At 38.6% G+C, this 21727-nt stretch overlaps 1 protein-coding gene across 1 annotated transcript; it reads left to right on the top strand.

Annotated features, from left to right (window-relative positions):
• Positions 1 to 17889: 17889 nt before the first annotated feature.
• adra2c (adrenoceptor alpha 2C) lies at positions 17890 to 21057 on the top strand. Its single transcript, XM_072383775.1, has one exon. It carries the CDS (start codon positions 18183 to 18185, stop codon positions 19533 to 19535), a length of 1353 nt encoding a protein of 450 aa, XP_072239876.1. The 5' UTR covers positions 17890 to 18182; the 3' UTR covers positions 19536 to 21057.
• Positions 21058 to 21727: the final 670 nt, after the last annotated feature.

A 21727-nucleotide genomic window follows, 5' to 3' on the forward strand; every position in this document is an offset into this window, starting at 1 on the left:
GGTGAAACAAGCCTTTTTTTGGTCTCCCTGCAGGTGTATAAATTAGTTACCTGGGGATGTATATGTGGCTGTTTATTATGGTTTTATGTTGAGATATTGTATGCAATTTTTCTCCTCTCTTTCGCACTTACTGTTTGCCAGAAGCTGGATCAACCAATTAGTTTGCTTGGATGTCATGAGTATGAGCAGGATTCTGTTACTAGGCAATAGATAAATCCTTGGGATCGCTCTAAGCCATGATAGCTGACTAAGGGGAGAGTTGAGTTTCCTCAGTTCTAGAGATTAGTTATACAGCCCCAACTTAAAAAAACACAAATAATGCATTTCAAATCTCACCACAGAACAGTTTCCCACTTTGCCTCAGTCCATTTAAAATGAGCTTTAGTCAAAAGATTTAATGACATAAAATGGCAATGTTCTGGATCATATGCTTCACATATTTCTTCTTTGCATGATAAAGATTTAACCATCATTTGTGGATGGAATGATGAACTGTGTTCACATTATGTCTGGAAGTGTTCCTGAGTCTATGCAGTGATTTCCACGACAGAACCTTGTCTGTTTTTAATGTAGTACTACCTGAATCAGTAACCAATTATGTTACTAACCTATTTCCAAATAACCAAATTTTATAAGTTGTTCCTTCAAATATTTCTTTTAATTACTTTTGTTTGAGACATGTTCTATTGTGAATAAAATATCAAATGATGAGATTTCAGAATTATCGGGTTGTTTTTTATTTACATTTAACATTAAACTTTAAGCTTCAGCTGGAATGAAGAGAAGACACTGGGAATAACCAGAAAGATTGCAGGTAATGTAGAAAGAAGATAGGTATTAGACTAAATATGGACAGAGGATTGTTTTATAATGGTTATTCCAGGTTTACACACATGTCCTTCTGGAAGCTGTGCTAAATCATGTTTCCCTTGAGCTACTTTCTACATTTCATTTGAGGGAGGGACGTTTATTGGCAGGTTCTCTGAGAATGTACTGCAGAGGGTAACTCCAGTCCTGCTCTTACAGGAGCTGATAAAAGAGCAGAGGTGGCAGATGACCGAACAGCAGAGGAGGAGAGTATAGCCCATTCAGCTAATCGATACCTCCCAAGTGCCACTTCATAATCTTTCCACTCAACACAATGATTTACATTGATTGTCTTACAAACATCTAGAAGGAGGTTAGTACACCCTTAAGTATCTGGCACACACACAAATTAGCAAGCGCTTTTTCCCCCTCAAAAGCAAATGATTCAGCGAAGCCCCTTTATTGTATTTTGACTCAATATGTATCACACCTGTGAAGTTGGATAACTACCGTTCATGGGATACAGAAGCAATAACAATATTGCAGCAATGCAATATTCTCCCAATGAGGAGCTATCCATCTGGTTTCACACTGTTGAGTGATGTGTGGACACACCACTGCAGCGAAGTGTTAATGTTCCATGTCACTCTCGGAGCTTGTCCATGGGAGACGGAGACTGACAGAACTTTATGCACAACTAGTTTTCAGTCTGACCAGTTAAATGGATTCGAGCTGAGACAGACAGTGGAATTCACAGTCTAATTAAAGAAAAAAGTAAATTAATTAATGTGTTGAAAGACATTAGTAACAAGAGAAAAATCTACTTTTTTTTCATAAGCATGCAGCCAAAATTCATCCTGTAGAGTCAGTACTAGATTAATATTTTGGGAGCCAAGTTTACTGATAGTATAAGGACCGGAGAGGCAATTTGATTATTTATCCTGGCAATAAATGTTATCCTGATGTAACCTATGGATCTAACAGGGCACAACATGGACTTTTATCTTGCTGCAACACTTTGCACAGACTTTCAGGGAGACTAATACATCAATTTTCTGCACCAACAAAAGACTTGATTGACTCATCAGATCATCATTCAGCACATGCACCACAAGACATGTATTTTGTTCTGATGGATAGGCATCCACACCATTTACTTTCTCTCAGATGTATCTTCAATTTACTTGTTTGCTCTTTCTGTGGCTCGTTATGGCTGTATGAGCCTTTATGTAAAAGTTTAGCGGGATACAAGTGCAGACAAGCTCCCTGGGGTTTGCTGGATATTGCAGGGCATTCTACTGAGGTGGAAGTAAACAAGAGACGCCGGAGGAAGGTGCAAACAACAGAGACACACGATAAATCCTTTTGATAAAATATATGTGGCCCTATAATGCACATCCTGTTTTAGGGATTACACTATAAAGCTATGCATGTGAAACACTCAAACTGATGGACATTTAAGGTCATCATCTGAGTTTTCTTCTAGCTATTACAGATGTAACAATATGAGAGGAGTGAAGTGCCATTCAAATTTCATTAGTAGATTAGTCATCAGTTTATGTTGCATATAATGACTCCATCTGGTTAACATACATTTCCAAATACCTGCAAAATTACCACCTGCTGCTAACATAAGTGTCAATCAGGTAATATCTGCATATTCGCAGCCTGACTTGATATGGAGAAAAGTGTAAAGGGGTGTAAACCTCTGCTTAACAACAACATGTTTACATTATCATTCTGAAACATTTCTATTAAGATATTCTTGACCTACACTAACCAGCCACAATATTTAAACCCCCGATAGTGAGGCAAACATCAATTATTTTGTGACAGTGGCACTTGGGAGAGTAGCACTCTTTCATACCTGATTACCTGGTGACTGCACATCTTGTTGTTATTGTAAATAACTGTAGCAGGAAAGTGATTAAATCTTTTTTTAAACCTATAGCTTAAAGGGCCAAGGTAAGTGAAAGTCACACTAAGTTGCTTATTAAGCCATTACGGATAGATGGCATCCTGCTCCATTTCGCCATAGTATGCTCACATTAGTTTTGCAGCACACAGATGCATTCACACAAACACCACAAGCAACTCATTCTCTCTGGATGTTTCATAAGATATAAAGTAACAGTAACAAATAAGGGATATATTCTTAGGTTGCACTTTTGCAACTAGTTGTACAATTCTGTCACACTGGCTCAAAAAGTCAGACTAAATGGTTATAATCTGGAACCCTGCTGTGATGGAAAACAAAACTCACTGCTAAACATGCAGAGCAAATGCTAAGAAAGCAAACTGGAAGACAGAATGTGGTGATGGGGGAAAGTTCTTCTGGGAAATCTTAAGTCCTTGCTTTAATGTAAGTGCTATTTTGACACGTCAAGTAATTACAAGTAGTTACAAAAGTAATATCCTTAAGATGAAGACCAGACAATCCCTATTATAGCAGTTATATGTCCTGGCTTTGGTTTCTTCCAAGACTGTGATTAGCCCTGCAAACAACAAAAAAATATCACAAATTCTTTTAAGGAAAACGACAGAGCTTATGGTATCGACTTGGTCTTGAAATACCATTAATCATAATGGAATTAAAATTATGCAGGATGTGTTACAAACGTTTTTCCTAGACCCTTATACCTACAGACCACCCTCAGATATATCTTGTTAAGCCCATGCCTCAATAATGGATCAGTGAAGGCACTGAGGGGCTAGGCTTTAAAAAGCAGGTGGTTTTAATGTTGTGGCTGCTGCTTGCACAGCATAGAGAAATATAAACCAATTATAAACACGTAATAAAATCAATTTGTCCTCTAACCAAGTTGGATAAACTCAAGTATGAAAAGAGAAAAGGTAAAAATAACAGAATGGTGATGCAGCTCACTGATGTGAAGGGAAAGTTTTTCCCACTTTTTGAAATTAAAAGCAAGAATTAATGTTGCATGAAGTATGTTATTGATACTAGTGCTGAGACATTATAATGGCAAAATCTGCTTTTCTTCTTCATCATAAAAACTTATGGTTTTAAAGAAAGCTTAACGAGCAGCATGAGACTTTGTTTTTGACCATGTTCCAGAAAGAAAGAAAATAAGAGATGGCTACATGCTGTATGTATGTGTGGCATTCTGGCTTTGTGGGTGGATGAGTGGATTGGCATCTGTGAAAAAAACTGTTAATTATATTAGTATCAATGTGGATTTAAACATTTACAGTGCATAAACAGATTTAGTTCTGGTTGTTTGTTTGCCTGTTGCCATTAGCAACTTGTTTTGCCTTCAGCTAAAGACCAATAGAAAACGGCATTCTGCATTCAAAATTAGAACAAAACAAAATTATGATTTTTCAACCCACCTGCTGTGGAAACTAATCTTTCATGGCCACTATCCTCACAGACGGCATGCAGAAAGTATTGACTGTCACTCACTCACACACACCCACATACACACACACAAAAATCACTACTCACAATGCAACCTCAGTGTTGACTCTAATGAATAAAAGACATACAAGGGCAGTTTGTTAAATGTGAAGCACACACACGCTTTCAAACAGACGTAGAGGAGTTTGAAGGTCACAATGAAGAAGTTCTTTTGGATCGTGACTTAATCCCAAAAAAACTGGTTTGCAGTTCTCTTCTTTTAGTACAGTATTTCTTCTATGTTACATTACTCAGCTGTCTAAACACTAATTAGTAAATATACTTCTAAATAAATGATAAATATGGAGATGACTGACATGACCTGATTTTCCTACACATGTTGCTTTTTCTCTGTTTGATGGTTATTCTTAAATAAGGGTTAAGACAACTTTAAGGTTTAGCATATGGATCAATCAGATGGACAGTCAATTCAAACATTCAGTCCCCTTCCCTTTTTGTTTACTATACTTAATTTTAAACAGGACATTTTTTTTTTGTCATTTTGTGTGTCTAAAGTCACTTACAACTAATAAACTCTGATATAACACAATATTGTCACCTATTTTAGGGCAGCAAACATCTGAAATTACACAAAGAGATGAATAATTATCCAGCCTCTCCATCTTTATCTTTACCTTTCTTCAACTTTACATAAAGTAGGAAGTCAAATCTCTTTTGGTCAATTTCCTATTACAAGAAATTTCTCATCAGTAGTTATATAGTTCACTAAAGAAAGAGGTGAGAGAATGTTTCTTTACCAGTGCTTTATTTAATGTGTTATATTTCAACAAGGAAATCTGACCTCTTATTAGCATTCTGAAATTATTTTCACAATCAAAAGTTAAAGATTTCCATTTTCCCGTTCTCACTGAGCACTGCAACAGTAGCATAGCATCATAACCCATAATTACAAACAAAAACTTTCCCTATAAGCAATGATTTTATATGTGACTCTAAAAATGTAAACAAGTCAGAGAGAAATTGACTGACAGTGAAGCTCAGAGTTTAAGGAGCTGATATGTAACTATATGCATGTAAAAAGTATGCAAATTTAGAGGAACTTGACAAAAGCAGAGCAAAATCTATAATAACATACCTGACCAAAGAGTGTAATGTATTTGTTTTTTGTTTTTTTTTTGGAATTGCTTTAGCGAAAACCTCTTTTATAGCCAAGACAAGTTTGTGCTGAAACTGAATTATTTATCGAAACCCAATTGAATGGAAATTCGATTGGAAATCAAACTGTATCACAACTTTCTGAAGTGAAACTGAATCAATTCAGGAAATCACAAGCGATACTCAGCTCTAATCAGCACCAACAGTCTGAGGTCCAACCCCAGATGAGGGACATGTAAGTCCCTTGGTTTATGGCAGTGTTAGCGCTGACACCTCATTCCAAAGTGTATAATTCAATTGATGGAATATATATGGAGTATAGAGTAATATATGGAGTATGCTTCCTTGTGTTTAACACAATTAAATTATTTGTGTTTCAGACAGACTAAAGAGAGTATAAGAAAACAGAAAAAGGGCATGAAGTCATCGGCAGACAAGCGAGAGTCTGACAGAAAGATTACCATTTGACCAGCACTTTATCAGTAAGGCCTTTATGGTACAATACTTACATGGAAGCCACTGAAGTACAAGACACATAACAGGCCATTTGCACTAAAGTGCATTTCAAATGCATTTAAATGACAAATTTTTCCAGTCTTTTGACAGAGAAACTCAAAATCTGTGGGCAGAAATCCAAGCACTATGTCTGGCCAACAACAAAGACTGCTCACCAGCTAGTATTATCCCTAAAAAATGGTGGTAGCACGCTCATCCTGCTTGAACAGTGGGTCTCAGTTGCAGGGACAGAGTTGAAGGGAGAATGAAAACAACTTGAAGTTGGGGTCACAAAAAGCCTTGCAGCACTACACTGAGCATGTATACAAACAAGAGTGAGCTAAGTGGGTCTGAGTATCCTTGACTAGCCCTGCAAAACCCCCACTCAAATCCCATAAAACATTGTGGACAGGCAGAAAGATTGTAGCTCTGCTAGGGACAGCAGGAAGGGACCTAAAAGAAATCAACACAGAATCAGCATAAAGATATCTAAACCATTGAAAGACCAGCAAAATTGTTATCAGAGCCACACCTGCCACAAAATGAATATTTTCAGGAGCGGTGCAGTAGGTGCTGAAGGCTGGAACACTATCCATTCGGCTCTTGCAATAGGCAGACAGAAGGGTTGAGGGAGTAAATCCTCAATGGGCACCTTTGCATAAAAGAGAGTGAGGATAAGTCACCACAATTATTCCAGTGGCTCAGGGCCATAACAGAGATGCTTCTCATCCAGTCTGATGAAGATTGTCAGGATTTATAGGAAATAAAAGGATAAACTGCACCAATCCAGCTGTGCAAGTAACTTACCCAAGATGACTCAGTCTTGTAAATGATGTCACTGGGCCTTATACAAAACACTAAATATGGGATCTACTCTATTTCTGATTTAAGGTTTTGATTGTTTAGATTACTGAAGGAAAATTACATTTTAATTATTTAAAATCAAATACACAACACAATAAAGTGTTAAAAATGAGGTCATAATATCTTCTGTAGAAACTGATCATACCTTCCTGTTTTCACTTTTGCAGTTTAATTGCAGTCATTAATATGACAAGAACATGATTCTGGGCTGTCCTCTACTCGTCTGTCAGACAACGGGCACAACACAGACACACTTGATGTGGGGCAAGACTGAGCACAGACCATTCTGGGATTTTAGACAGCAATTACACAGGATGAACTGGTCAGAGGGACAAATATGTCCTTTCATGAGCAGCATAACAATGACCTCACCACATACACCTTGATGTTTGTGAGGATGTGTGCATGTGAAAGTGATGGTGGGCATTGATGTGTGGCTGTGGATGCTGAAAACTACAAAAGAGAGGAGAGGAAAGGAAAAAAGAGAGAGTGAAAGGGAACAACATATGGACATCAACAGTAGTGGGAGTTCAGAGGACTAACAAAGTTTATGGCAGCAAATGAGCGACCTCTAGACTATTAAGGATCAAAGATGCAACAGCCTACAGATGTAGCTAACAATCCCCACACATATATGCCTGACCATGAGGTTATGCAGTTACTCACATGAAGTGTGCCTCTGTTATGTGTAAAACATGTTATTTCCTCCTTTTTAACGACTTTATTTTCAAGAGTGGTTTCAAAAGCTTTCAGCTTCTGTACCAAATTTAATTCTAAGAGGGCCTCACACTTCTGTTTTTTCCAACAGGAAGGATCTCTAACAGTGTAACTGTCAGCAGTTGTGGCTTTCTTCTAGACCGGAAGGATCTGACTCTATTTCATGAGGAAGCTCAGATCATTCAACATTTGCAGCGCGCTCTTGCATATCTTCTATTTGTCTGTAGAGGAGAGCACAGGTTACTTTGCAGCCAGTGACTTAAATAACTGTACAAACCAATAAAGAAGGCTGGCTCTGTGCTGGGGACTGCTCTGAAGCCCCTGGAGCTCATTATGCAAAGAAGAATGCTGCACAGTTTGAGGAAAATGATAGATAACCCTGCCCACCCTCTGCACAACAACTGGACCAGTGGGATGATCTTGGTACTTATTGTGGGCTGATAGTACAGCTGACCTGAAGATGTTTATAACATAAAGATGGACTGATTTAATCATACACAATCTCATTTGTAACTCGCTTTGGATAAAAGTGTCTGCTAAACACATAAACATAAACATAAACATGAACATGAACATGAACATAAACATAAACAATCTCCGTTAAACAGGTATTTGTTGGTTGAAATAACAGCATGCAATGATTCAGCGGATGGAGAGACAGTCAGTAAATTGAATTCAGACAGCCCTAAAACTATAGATTTTGCTTATTCATAGCTAGTGTTGCGCTTCACTTAACAGGGAGTTGCATCTGTTCTGTGCTTTAATGGGCCTAAATGGGCTCATTAAAAAGCAACACTTTCTTCACTGTCACCCACATGCACACAATGAAGTCTACCATGGTTGAAAAGGAAAAACACTGTGAAGAGACTCCACCAACTTTGTCTTTTTAGTAAGGCAAATGTAAGTACGCAAAAGCCAACTAACCTTCTTGTTATTGTTTTACCCCATGCTAACTGGAAGCTAGGCTATATGAGCTGTATAATGCATGTGATAAAGGAGGAAAACAAGCCTGCGGCTCCTGTGTCTCAGAGTGAAGCTTGTGAGCCTTGTGTTAAAACAAATTATTATTTATTAGTTATAGTGCTCACAGAGCAAGAGAGTCATGTTAAAGCCAGTAAGTGAGGATAATGTCTTTGTGGTTGTTTGAGTTCTAACCAAGAGTTTATGAGTGTAGCTATGGATATCTCAGGGAAAGGCTTATCAGGAGACTGCTTGTGTGAGGACAGATTTACTTGCTGAAATCAGGATCAATGTGAATGAAATAGAAATAAGCACATTCACCACAACTGCGGGTGGCTGGGTGCGTGCATGTGATTGATTATGGAAGTGCATGAGCATGTTTTGTCCAATCTTCATTTCATTATCTGCAACTGTAATTGAATTAGTCATACAATGCTCATCTCCAGCAATCACAGCAGTGTCTGCGACCGCTGCTTTGCTCTTTGAGGAAGGTGGCATTGAAGTGTTAATGTGTGTTCATGTTTTTTTCATTGCATGCAGAGGGATCGCCTCAGGAATCTTTAACACCCTAGTGTGAGTTAAGAGGAAAGTTTAACATGGGGTCAGGTCATTTGCATGACTGATGGCTGCAAAAAGCCAAACGGCACTGATCTTGCTTAACTGGTCCCACGTATTTGAATTTCAACTGACTCTGACCGCCCACAGATCTATTTGCATGTAATGTGAAAAAATCCAGAGCAGAGTGAGTAATCGTGTTGCTGGTACAGCGAATAGTGCAGTGGTACCATTAAGGCAGAAGTTAAAACATAACCGTTCTTGGTGATTCCGAAATTAAGGTATATAGTATTTCTTTATCATAATCTCTAAAAAAAAAAAAAATCTATTTAGTAAGAATTTGTACAACACAACAGTCTAGTTATGTGTGTAGCTTCTAACACTCAGATAAGGGCCTTAGCGTGGTCCTTTTTTCAGTCCTTAGAAGCATCTAAGATGTGAAGCCAATATAGTCTCAGCTAGAAAAAATAATCTGAGTGAATTGATTGCCAACATCCATACAAATGCAACACAAACCCATAAAATGGTAAATAAAGTCAAATCACTTAGCTGTTGTGGACCACTGTGGTAGTTTGAATTGACAATTATTTAGTTTATGGCTTATGTAAAAACATTTAACAACTTACACAACCAGAAGATATAAAGCAATACTTTAAGAAGCTGTATGATGAATGCAAGCCTTTTCAGTTTAGCTCGATTTAACCTGCATTATATCCTGAGGGAAATATCTGGTTCTTTTGTTTCTCAGTTTCAACCCCATTACCAGCCACTGACTTTGTGTGGCTGTGGTTTGACTCTTGGGGGCAGATTGTGAACAAGTTTTTTATTAGGGCCTTTCTGGCATAAATAGCAAGCTATGCGAATTGATAAGATTCAGTAATGTGAAAAAGAAGCGCACCCTCTCTCAGTTTTAAGGTTTTAGTGAACATAACTTAAAAAAAAGAAATCTGGTCCTTAATAGGTCTTAAAATCAGATAAATACAATCTCAGATGGACCACACATCGCACACAACACTGGGTCATTATCTACTGAAGAAAACTAAGATAAAATGCAGAAGCACTGTGTAAAAACATACATACTGTGTAAGTACATCCCATGATTCAATAGCTTGTAGAACCCCTTTTAGCAGCAATAACATGAAGTGTTCCTTTTGTGTATATTGTTATCAGTCTCTAACATTGTTTACGGGCCTCCATTAACGCACAGCTCTTTTAAGGTTCTGTCATACCATTTCAGTCAGGTTGAGGTCTGACCATTGCGACACGTTGATGCTTTTCTTTTTCAGACATCTGTCTTAGATTTGCTGCTGTGTTTGAGGTCATAGCCCAGTTGCATCCCATTTTCAGCCAAGCTTGTTGATCACATGGCTTCACAAGTGGACCTGCAGAGTGATTTTGACTTGTAAATAACCTTTATCACTGTAATATGATGGACTCCAAAGTTTGGAAATGGCCTTTTACCCTTCCCAGACTGATGGGCAGATATAATCGCTTCTCAAAGATCATTGCTGATGTCTCTCCATTTTGTTACTATGTTAACGCACACCTGAATGCTCCAGACCAGCAAACTGATGTAGTGTCTGACACTTAACAGAAGTTCAGAAGGGCATCAGGTTTGTGTGTTCAGTGTGTCCAGACAAGAGATGAAGAATGGTAGCCATGAACATCTGGAGAAACATCCCTTAGTGAAGGATGTCCTGGAAAGCCACACCAGGGATATATAGATATACATATATCTTTCAGCCTAACTATTGAGCCCACCCAGGCTCAACCCCATAGGGAAACATTTTACCCAATATAAGGGGAGAAGCACCCCCAGTGAGAGAGAGATGATACAGACTTTTTGGCTTCAAGGATCTCTCCAGATTTGATGCATCTATCTATAATTCTGATACTGACCTGGTGACCAATAAACTAGCTCGGTGTTCGACCAAGTCTGTGTCAGCAGAGTTCTTCCTGCACCATCTACACATCGGCTGTTTGAAGGCGACCATCCCTTATACACCACACTGACAAAACAAGTCAGATGCATTTGATTAGCAGCACTTAATTACCTTACTAATTCCTATGGAACCAGTAAGGGTGGATTTACTTTCTTCCACAGTGATTTTGCAGTTTTTGTTGAGTGAATAATGACACGGTGCATTGTGTGAAGTAAGTACTGAAGATAAAAAAAACGTTTTTCTATAATCTAATATAATCATTACTGAATCTATTAAGCCAACAAAAAACAAAACACAAAAGCTGTTTTTGTGTTTTACATATTTAATTCAAATTCACACAAATTTTGCTTTTGTGTTTACACAGAAATTACTGAAATTCAGACCGTTGAAATGAAAACGCAATTAGACACTTCTCACAGGTACAAACATTAGCAGATATATTGTTCAAAAGAAAACACCAGCGAAGAGGTCAGCGTGACAAATCAGAGCTCAAAGGAATAGATTAAATTTTCAGTTTGGATTATTTATGAAAATACTGGAGAAACAGAATGCAAGATAAGAAAATCATGACGAAATCCCTTCTTCCAAAGATAAAAATATAGAAAATTATTTATACTGTAGCGCATTTCCATGTAAAGCTCAATTACCCTTGAAATATTCAATTCTAATGCAGTCCTGTTCTATCTAAAGTCCAGTCGAGTTCAATTAGTACTCCTCTCAACTTCCCAATTCCCTTTCGATTGCAGAGAGCTAAGCATTATGGAATATTTTCACATACTCGTACACAAACAACAAAGACCATACATATGAGAATGTGATGTTGAGGATGATAGAAAATGAAAAACCCTGCGAACATGAAACCAACAGAAATGTGCTTTGACAAACACTGTTTAACTCTTGTTTGTCTCACTATATGGGATCATTGAAATGCACAATGCAAATTTTCATGCCCACACACATATACCCACTCCATTATTCACAGTAGAGGGCAGAAGGCATGACTGGGCAGAGAAGCTGAGATGTCACTGCTCCAGCTGAAAAACCACACTGACACCACAAAGGCAAGGTCTGTATTCAGATCAGCTGGCACTGTCACAGCCTGAGCACAGTGTGGAATTAAAGGAGGCTTAACAGCAGACAGTCTACAGATAGAATTCTTCAAAAAGAAGAAGATTCAGCTGCTGTAATTCTCTACTGAACACAGTGTGCTTCCTGTGGGACTTGAGATAAAACTTTGGTTAGTGGAGAACGCAGATATGCACAGTAAAAGACAAACACACAACAAATACCCACTGATCTCCAACTTTCACAGCAGAGAGGATGTTACAGTTCAAGCTGCAAAATAGGAAATGTGGGTGAAAGAGAAATGAAATAGATGCCTCACAAAAAAAAGGCAGACAGTGGAGGACTGAATTTCTCATCATGGATTGTCCAGCATCAAAGATGAGAGAAGTAGCAACAAAACGTTGTGGCAGTGTCAGTCATTTTCCAAGAATTTATCAAACAGAAACATGTATTAGAGTGGACAACCCACTCCAACTGATAGAAGAAGTGGAAAGAGTTGCCAGGAAAACAATCTAGTCTATTTCAGGCAATTGTAATGTATGGCCAGATTTTTCAACAGACGACAGAATTTACTCTGCTCTTACATAAGTGAAGGAAGGATGCAGTAAACCAATGTCATGCTCTGACCCACAAATGTCAGCGTCATGGTGGTGGTGCTACAAGAAATGTCAGGAGAACACTACAGTTACAAGTATACTTCCCCGGAGACTAAGAAAGACTGTACAAAATCATCTCAGATGATTAAGTATCTTAACATCTCAGAGATGTTAAGATATTTCAGTCTTTAACAAAAGTCTCTGGACTGATAGACAGAGCCCGCTACCCTATAGCCATATCACCAAAAAGGATAAAAACAGTGTCTCTACCAAGTCACTAAAAATGTTCCACACTGTCTGGAAAACACAAATAAATCAAAGATTATGGACATGACCATGAAGCTCCATTCATCATGTTGTGTTTGAGTGTGGGGCCAGATTGAAATTGGGCCCTTGATTAGTTTCTTAAATGTAGAGAAATAACATATCTCCAAGTAGTCGTGCATCAGCTCACGTAAAGGCTCTGAATGAGATACTGCAGACTTGTGAGTCAGAATGCATTTCTCAAAGCATCTTAGGATACAAAAGTACAATGACTAAGAGTAAAACAGTAAGTGAAATAAGATTTTCCATTCTAATTCTCAAAGTGTAAATCCCCCCTTACTAGCTTACTGTTGATTAACCGAATAAAAAAGGTCTCAACCAATTACATCATGCATCTTTCTTTCTCACATATCGATCCCTATTTTGTTTGATTTTCCCATCTTAAGCCTTTCTCTGTCCTCATTAGTTTCAGCTTACGCGGCCAATCATTCAGACAACACAGAAATCAGGAGCTGGATTTTGTTGGTGACGCAGGCACCTCAGCGAAACACAGCATTTTAAAAACACTTGGTGGTTAATGAAGACTGTGATCTAATGAATCTAAGAACTTCACCGTGTGATTTTATATGTAGTTGGATATAATAGTGGTCCATTGGGGTTATTTACTCAACAAGTTTGGCACTTCCAAGCTCAACGGTGGTTTGATTTTTTTTCCAGGTAGTCTACAGGAGGAGCATTGACTTGTAGAATAACGCAACAAAAGTCCATCAAGTTTAGATGCATATTTCACTATATTATTGAGTTCGAATGATGCATTAAAATCTTTGATGTCAACTCTATCGACAAATCAGAACTAATGATGACTATTAATCATCCATCACTGATCTCAGTCTTCAGACTCACATTTGGTTTCAGCATCAATTCTCCCAGCCTCTGTGTTAATCTGTGACCTCTTAGTGAGTGACACTTCACAGATGGTCATTTTTCACCTACAGCAAGTCAATCTGGTGTGCAGGATCATGATGCAACACATAGTCGACTGGTTTCACTCGACGTGTCACGTTTTCCACACTGTCCTGCTGTGCCTATTTCTTGAGTTGCCTGCAGATCTGCTAGTTTGACTCAAATGTCATTCAGATGGGCAGTAATAACTTTGCCAGTCCATTTCCTGCATTTCCTCTCAAGGAAAGCAGCACTCATAATTGGACAGTCAATCTTTCTCAGTATCTTAGATATTTGCACTGTGCAACATAGAATATTAAATGTTTTATGACATGGTTTTTAAATGTCTGTATTTGGGATTTGCTTGATTTTGTTTACAGTTATGTCAATTAATTAAAACTAGTCTCAAACACTTCTTTGAAGAAGATGTAACCATTCATAACGGAAAACATTTGGCCTAAACAAGGACTGTTACGTTGATCTGCCCACTAACTGAAAATTAAATTTAACATTGGTATATCATATTCATATATATATCTTGATACACACTTGAACTCACTTTTTGGCTTTGAAAAATGTCAAAAGGATTTGTTGTCTCCAAGACCAAACAGCTTAAAAACAATGATAAAAACCTGTTTGACAAAGAAACTGGGAACAGCATCTTTAAAAGATGAGGCAGGCCTTTCCTGAGGGGCTCCAAACAGTTTCAGGGGAGGCTAAGTGAGCATGTTTACGTGATACCAGAAAAAAAACAAATTATCATGTGAGTCTGACCAAAACTAAACCTTTAAAGTGCATGTAAACTCACATGTCTGACCAGGTGATCTTAAAAGAACCGCAGTGACACACTCCTCTATTGCTGTTTGAAATCAAATCATTCCTGAACTGGACTCAAATGAGCCTTGGCGCTCCCTATATGCTCTTCCATATTTTCTTTAACTGTAAGTTTATATTGACAAAATATAATTCAAATTCACTGAATTCATGTAATGTTTGTCTACTAAAAGACTCAATTGTGAAAAACTAAATGAGCTCCCAAAGTTATTATCAATTATAGGAATGTCATCTAAAGGTCAAAATATTTTTTACAGTTGTATTTGTTTTTTATAGAATACAAACAAGCCCACACATATATAATTATTTAAAGAATATTCTTCCCAAATGGAAGATAACATAACACCAAGATATTTCAGTACTAACATTTCAGCCATTACCCAGTCTTTGCGCATTTTTGTGTAGATCTATTAAAGACATTTTCAACTACAAACAATTTTATACTGGACAATTACTGCCACTGGAACCACGGGAATACAACCCATGGGTCCTCTTTTAGAGACATAACTAAAAAGAAAAAAAAACTCTTACCTTGTCTGTTTGAAATGGATCCTGCTTGACACTGCAACACTTCACAAAAGATGAGAAAAACAGCAGTGTAAGAGATAGCTTTGTCTTAAATGTCTCTTTATCTCTCTGTCCTCCAGTACTGCTGACAATCCCACACTAATGACCATAAAAATGATCGAATTGCTTAAGAGATGATGAACTAATTGCTTTTTTCTTGTAATGAAAAATTAAAACTTTGTTCATTTTGAGAAATATCTAAATCAACTGATCGAATGATCTTAGCATTTCCTACAGGGTAATTGTTTTTTAAAAAGGACACAAACCAGAAAAAGAAACACATTCTGATCTATGAGGTGATGCTAGCTAGAGAGGATCTCCCCAGAGCTGAATGCTACTTCACTGAACTATTTGCTCTTGGCTCCTCTGCTGTCTGCCCAGGTTACACTGCCATTTGTCACTGTCATCAGTTGGTACCATAGCCTACATTACAAAGGGAGCCTATAAGGAAACCACAGCACATTAGAGGGGACTGAAAAATTAGAAGTGGTTGTTTCAGGCTAACAGTTCTGATTTCTTATAGGAATTAGCCTTTCCTATCACGTGGCTGACTTGAAAGTATTTTGTACTCTTGTTGTACATTTGTGCATAGAGTTAAGATCAGGTAGACACCTCCAGCAATGTCCTCCAGCAATTATGAGACACTGATTATGTCATAAAGCCCAGTAATTACATTAGATTTTAATGGGCTGTAAAAATTGAACATGTTCTTGTCAGAACACATCAGCCATAATTCAACTTTAGAAATTCTATGAGGCTCATCTTGCTTCTCTCTTCAACCTTATTGAATGCTCTAGGCACCTCTTCTGTTTGCATTTCACAAATCCTGTATTGTAGGACTTTAACAAATGTGCAAAGTATTGCAACGCAGGAAAAAGACTACAAACAAGGGCAAGGCTTCGAGACTGGACCACAAGAAAAAAACAAAAGAAACAGCACAAAATTAATGACAATTTACGATTTTAAGAGATAAAAATAATCTATGTAGTTTGACATCCATAGGTAGGCTTCTGGCTAGTTACACTAAAGGCTAACATATTCCCTTGGAGGAAAGCTGTATGTTGAAAAACAAGAAAAGGGCTCCATAATAGCTGAGATTGCTCAATAAACCATTTATATACAGTGTATATATAAGAGCGAAGGCCCTTGGACACAACTTAATGACCACATCAAGGATTGTCTGTCAGTTCAGAAACAGCTGAGAGTACATCCTCACTGCATCAGTCTCCCATTAGCTTTACAAGGGCAGAAGGAGAAAAAAACTGTTTTTGGAATAGGTGAGGGTGGTCCAACTGCCACAGGCCCCTGAGCTCTCTTCATTTCACGTCATAGTCTCGATGCAGATCTGTTTGGACTTATGCGTTTCTTGCAGCTGTGGCTGCTCTTTAATTCAGTATGCCTGAGCACTCTGTGATTAATGGGAGTTACTTTGCTGAGAGACACGGTCAATAAGCACACTGGCCCAGGAACTTAATACCAGGATGTACTCCAAAGAAGAGACAGGGTTCCTCCAAAGGGAAACACCACCCAAAGTAGACGGGGTGAGGAAGAGCAGAGTGCAGAAAGGAACACCAAAGACTTTCACACAGCTTTTCTACACTTTAGAGAACTAGGGTTTAACTTAAACAATCTTGACAGAGAACTGCTGCACCACCTGAAAAAAAAGCCAAGTATGTGTGTGTTAGAGAGGTATATAGTGAGGCTCAGACAGAGATAGTGACGGTTGAGATTGCTCCAAGTGCCTGTGTGAAAACTGTGAATGCACATGTGTTCTTATGAGAAATGTTATATATATAAATATTTTATAATATATTATTTTATATATAAAAGACGAAATAATATGGATGTCTTAGTCCATGAGAATTCAACTGCATCACCAAGGGGACGAAATCATGATAACATATATATTGCCCTTTAGATATTTGTTTGCACTGCATTCCGTCAGAATGAATCGCATCTTCAGATGCACAAAGGCAGAATACTTATAACCTTCGTCAGAACATGCTGTACCACATAATCCAGTAATCTTATTATCAACATAGTTACCACAATATAAACACAAAATATCACAGAAGGAGGGTGTAGGGAATTCAAAGTCCCCACTGCAAAGTCTGACATGCATTTCTTTTTCACACAGGGCCATATTTGGGATACCCGAGGCTCGTTTAGGTAACTTAGAAGATCGCTAATCATATGCCTACAGTAATGTATATTTCCAAGTGTGTCCTTCCGGAGCTGGCTGTAACAATACTGACCTCCAGTGTGTGCACAGAAGGACAGAGCAGAGCGAACTGTCCTTGGTGCGGGACTTAGCGGCTGTCAGTTTGCGTTTTGACAGCAACGTTTTCTCCCCTCCTCTCGGCGTGAGAATGCTATGCTCCGACTATAATGATCGACATTCAAAACATCATATCAGTAAAGAGATCCTGTGATGGGCTGTTTGCAGAGACATTTAAGATTAACTGGTTACACACTAAACAAGCAGCAGCCTACAATGATTTGATCTTGTGTTTCCTAATATAATGTCAGCTACAACTGTTTAAAATGTTCTTGCTTATTTACATGCTTTTTAAAAATGTTCCTCCAATGAACGTTCCCGGCTCTCCTCCGGGGTGGAGCAGGTCCCAGCTTGTTATTTCTAATCTAAAAAAAAAAGAAGAAGAAAAAAGACACGTGGTTCTTACAAATCTCTCTCAGGACCCGGCAGGGAGGCGGAGGTGGAGAGATGCAGGCGCAGTCGGGATGGAGGACGCGGTGAGGAGAGAGCCGCTTTTTAATCCTGGAAATGTGGCTACTATGCAGCGTGCGCATTTTGGAATAAGGACTTAAAATACTTTCATATGGGACTCTTTCCTCTCAACTCTTTTTTTACCCAAAGAAGAGTCTTACAAGCAGGATGTGGAAGATTGCAGGTGGGGAAGAGAAGATAATTTGATGTAGCGAAATTTCTGTGGTGAAATATACGCTCAAGTCTTTCAGATATCTCTTAAGCATATGAACGCACATTTTATTTCTTTGAAAGTCATACACTGAATAAATATGGATTTCTTGAATAACTCCACCTTTGAGGACAGGATAGCAGCAGAGAATACCTCCTCTAATTTCACATCTGAGAGCCAGTACGGTCAGCTCGCTATCTGGGGTTTGGCTGGACTTGTCAGCTTTCTTATTTTATTTACAATAGTCGGTAATGTCTTAGTTGTTATCGCCGTTTTAACGAGCAGAGCTCTTAAACCTCCTCAGAACCTCTTTCTGGTCTCCCTGGCTAGTGCAGACATACTGGTGGCAACTCTGGTCATTCCATTCTCTCTGGCAAATGAACTTATGGGCTACTGGTATTTTGGCAAAATCTTGTGTGATTTCTATCTGGCTCTGGATGTTTTATTCTGCACCTCTTCTATTGTTCATCTGTGTGCAATTAGTTTGGACAGGTATTGGTCAGTGACACAGGCAGTAGAGTATAACTTAAAGAGAACACCCAAACGAGTGAAATGCATGATTGTAGTGGTCTGGCTGATCTCAGCCGTAATCTCCTTCCCTCCACTGATATCGATGGACAGGAGCAGCAGCGAGGCCAGTCCCCAATGTATGCTGAATGATGAAACCTGGTACATCCTCTACTCCAGCATTGGATCATTCTTTGCCCCCTGTGTTATAATGATTTTGGTCTACATTCGGATCTACCAAGTGGCAAAAACCAGGACGAGGACATTGTCAGAGAAGAAGAGGGATATGGATTCTCCTCTGGAGAATGGAATGGACCAAAATGAACCAGGCATACGGGGGTCTTTAAAGTCTACCCCAGTAGGGAGTATGAAGGACCAGGAACGCCAGAATGGGCACTGCCAAGAGCAGGCAGTTGGATCCCCTTTACCAAATGAGCCAAAACATCCACCGACTGACCACGATGATGACTTTGAAGAGAGCAGCTCATCAGACGAGAAGCCTAAAAAAAGTACGAGTTCCTCAAAACATCACCAAGAAGACAGGAAAGACCGCAAATCCAGCCGAAAGAGCAGCTCTGCCTCAAAATACTCCAGCAGGAAGTCACGGTCCAGTTCAAAATCTATGGAACTCTTCTCATCTCGTCGCAAACGCAGGAGCACCGTCAATCGGAAGAAAGTCTCAGCGGCTCGGGAGAAGCGCTTCACCTTTGTCCTTGCTGTTGTCATGGGTGTATTTGTTGTGTGCTGGTTCCCATTCTTCTTCTCTTACAGCCTGTATGGAATCTGCCGCAAGCCATGCAAGATCCCTGACACTCTATTCAAGTTCTTTTTCTGGATCGGCTACTGTAATAGCTCACTAAACCCAGTCATCTACACCATCTTCAACCAGGACTTCCGCAGAGCCTTCCAGAAGATCCTCTGTAAGTCATGGAAACGCTCTTTTTGAGGGGTTCCTGCATGGCTGGGTTTGCAAAAGTCCTTTTACCCTGCAGACATGAGATTAAATGTTCTGAGTGATTTGATTGAGTGCTGGCTGTGTTGCTTTCACACCCTTACTTTCAGGTTGCATTAGAAATGAAAGGACACTTAACAGAACAGAGAAAAGGGGACTAAATTACAAGGACAACCTGATAATATCCACAGAGCAAGCTAGAATCTTATGTCTTTCAGACTGCTTTGTACTCTGATGTGTGATTCAGCTCGTTTTTCCTCCCTTCTGATTTCTTCCCTCTTCATTTGAATAGGATAAATGACTTTACAGTTACTGTGATGCATGGCTGCCACAGTGGCTGTGCTTGGATGAACTTCGTAGGAAATACTTGGGTTTACAGAGACGCTGTTATTTGTAATCACACTACATTCATTCAATATAATGCGAAGGCCTTGACAATCTCTGTGAACAATTGTTGCTTGTAATATCAATTGTATTTATCTTTTCTCCTTGTCTCTTTGTTGTTTTTTCTTCATCTTTGTATTACGTCACACTCTCAACATAAGGACCAATGGGACAAAGGGGCTCCTTGCTTACTGTTTAAGTAGCAAAACTTTTTCACCCAAAAAAAAAAACAGATAATGAACCATCTTGATGAACCACAAAGTCATATATCTGATTAAATGCCTTGACTGATGCTGAAAAGGATCTAAACTGGGAGCTGCAGTAGAAACATGTCATCAGGACACGGTTTCTGGTGAACATAAAGCAGAGGGTAACACAGGGAATGTCTTTTTCCAGACATGCATTTACATTGTCTTCACCCCTCTGAGAAAACAGATGGAATGTGTAACTGTGGAGTTATATGGGCACCCACTGAAGCATTCACTGTGTGCCCATGTCTGTGTGTGTGAAAGAAAAAGATGAGACAAACTGTGTAATGTATGCACCTGTGTTCTGATAAGGGGAGCTGGAGGGCTTACTGCATCTTATTCCAACTGTCCGTTATTTATTGTCTGCGTGCGTGTGAGTATGTGTGAGTACCCGCCTGCTTTCTCAAATGGCTGGATTCCCTCTGGTCAAGTGTCCGTCTACTCTTAATTCTATTTTTTGTCACAGAAATTTCCTCTCTCTTAAATCCACAGTGAAAACCAAACACCTCATTGCTCGCTTATGTCTGCTGCTCGCACACAGATAAAAAACACACAGACGCATTAATATAGTGGTCACAAAGACGTGAAAATGTTTATACAGTCGTGATTTTCATCTTTCTAGCCAGAAGGGCTGATGCTTTTTTCTTGTGTAAATAACTGAATAGAGTCCAGTATTGTTGTGTGGTGCCTCATTATCACACATGTATCAATATGATAAGGTGTTTTGTTTGTTTAATGAATAATGATCTGAAATATTTTCATGTTACACCAAACCTCTGTTTTTTTCTAAAAGAACAAATGTTTACTTCTCTGCTTTGAGCACATTTGAAAAGATCAAATAAAGACATCTCTGCAACTGTCCTCTGAGGACTGCCAGAGTGCATGACTGCATTCTTCATTACTGTTAATCTATTTAGTTGTTTTTTTCTTTCTCACTACCGTGCCACTGTTGTTTATGTATTACACTGACACTGCCATTGGTGTGATTCAGAACATATGACTTAGATCTTTTTAAGTGGGACCTTATTAAGACAGCCTCCCTGATTGTCTCTTATCCAGGCTTGAGAGCTTAAGTAAAAATAATCCATCGAGAAAATGAGATGAAAAGTGTGCATGCCAGGGTTTGGATATTTTCAGCACAGGAAAGAAAAACTTTAGGTTTAAATTTTACTGATTTCTGACCAATTTTACTTTAAATGTTGTTTATATTTATAGTTTTCCAAAGCAGTGATTATTAGACATTAAAATACTTAAACATTTTGTAAATGAAGAGATAATTTAATCTTCTATTCAAAAAAAAAAAAAAATTATTTGGTTATTCACTGTCTTAAGTGGTTGTATTTCATGATACTGCTTTCCCCCACAGTGGTTTACAGTTAACTGACTTAGAGCTTATTTCACCGATCAACTGATTTGCTTCTTTGATTCCTGAATCACATGGCCTCTTCTGTTGAGTTCTAGCTCCCTCAACATATAAAGTCAAACGTCAGTAAATCTTAGATGACAGCGGACTGAAATGACTTTTGAAAATATAACTTTATAAAGATGGTAATT

Source organism: Leuresthes tenuis, unplaced genomic scaffold (assembly GCF_036924035.1).
Source record: "Leuresthes tenuis unplaced genomic scaffold, fLeuTen1.0.hap1 SCAF_4, whole genome shotgun sequence".
NCBI classification, from domain to species: domain Eukaryota; kingdom Metazoa; phylum Chordata; class Actinopteri; order Atheriniformes; family Atherinopsidae; genus Leuresthes; species Leuresthes tenuis.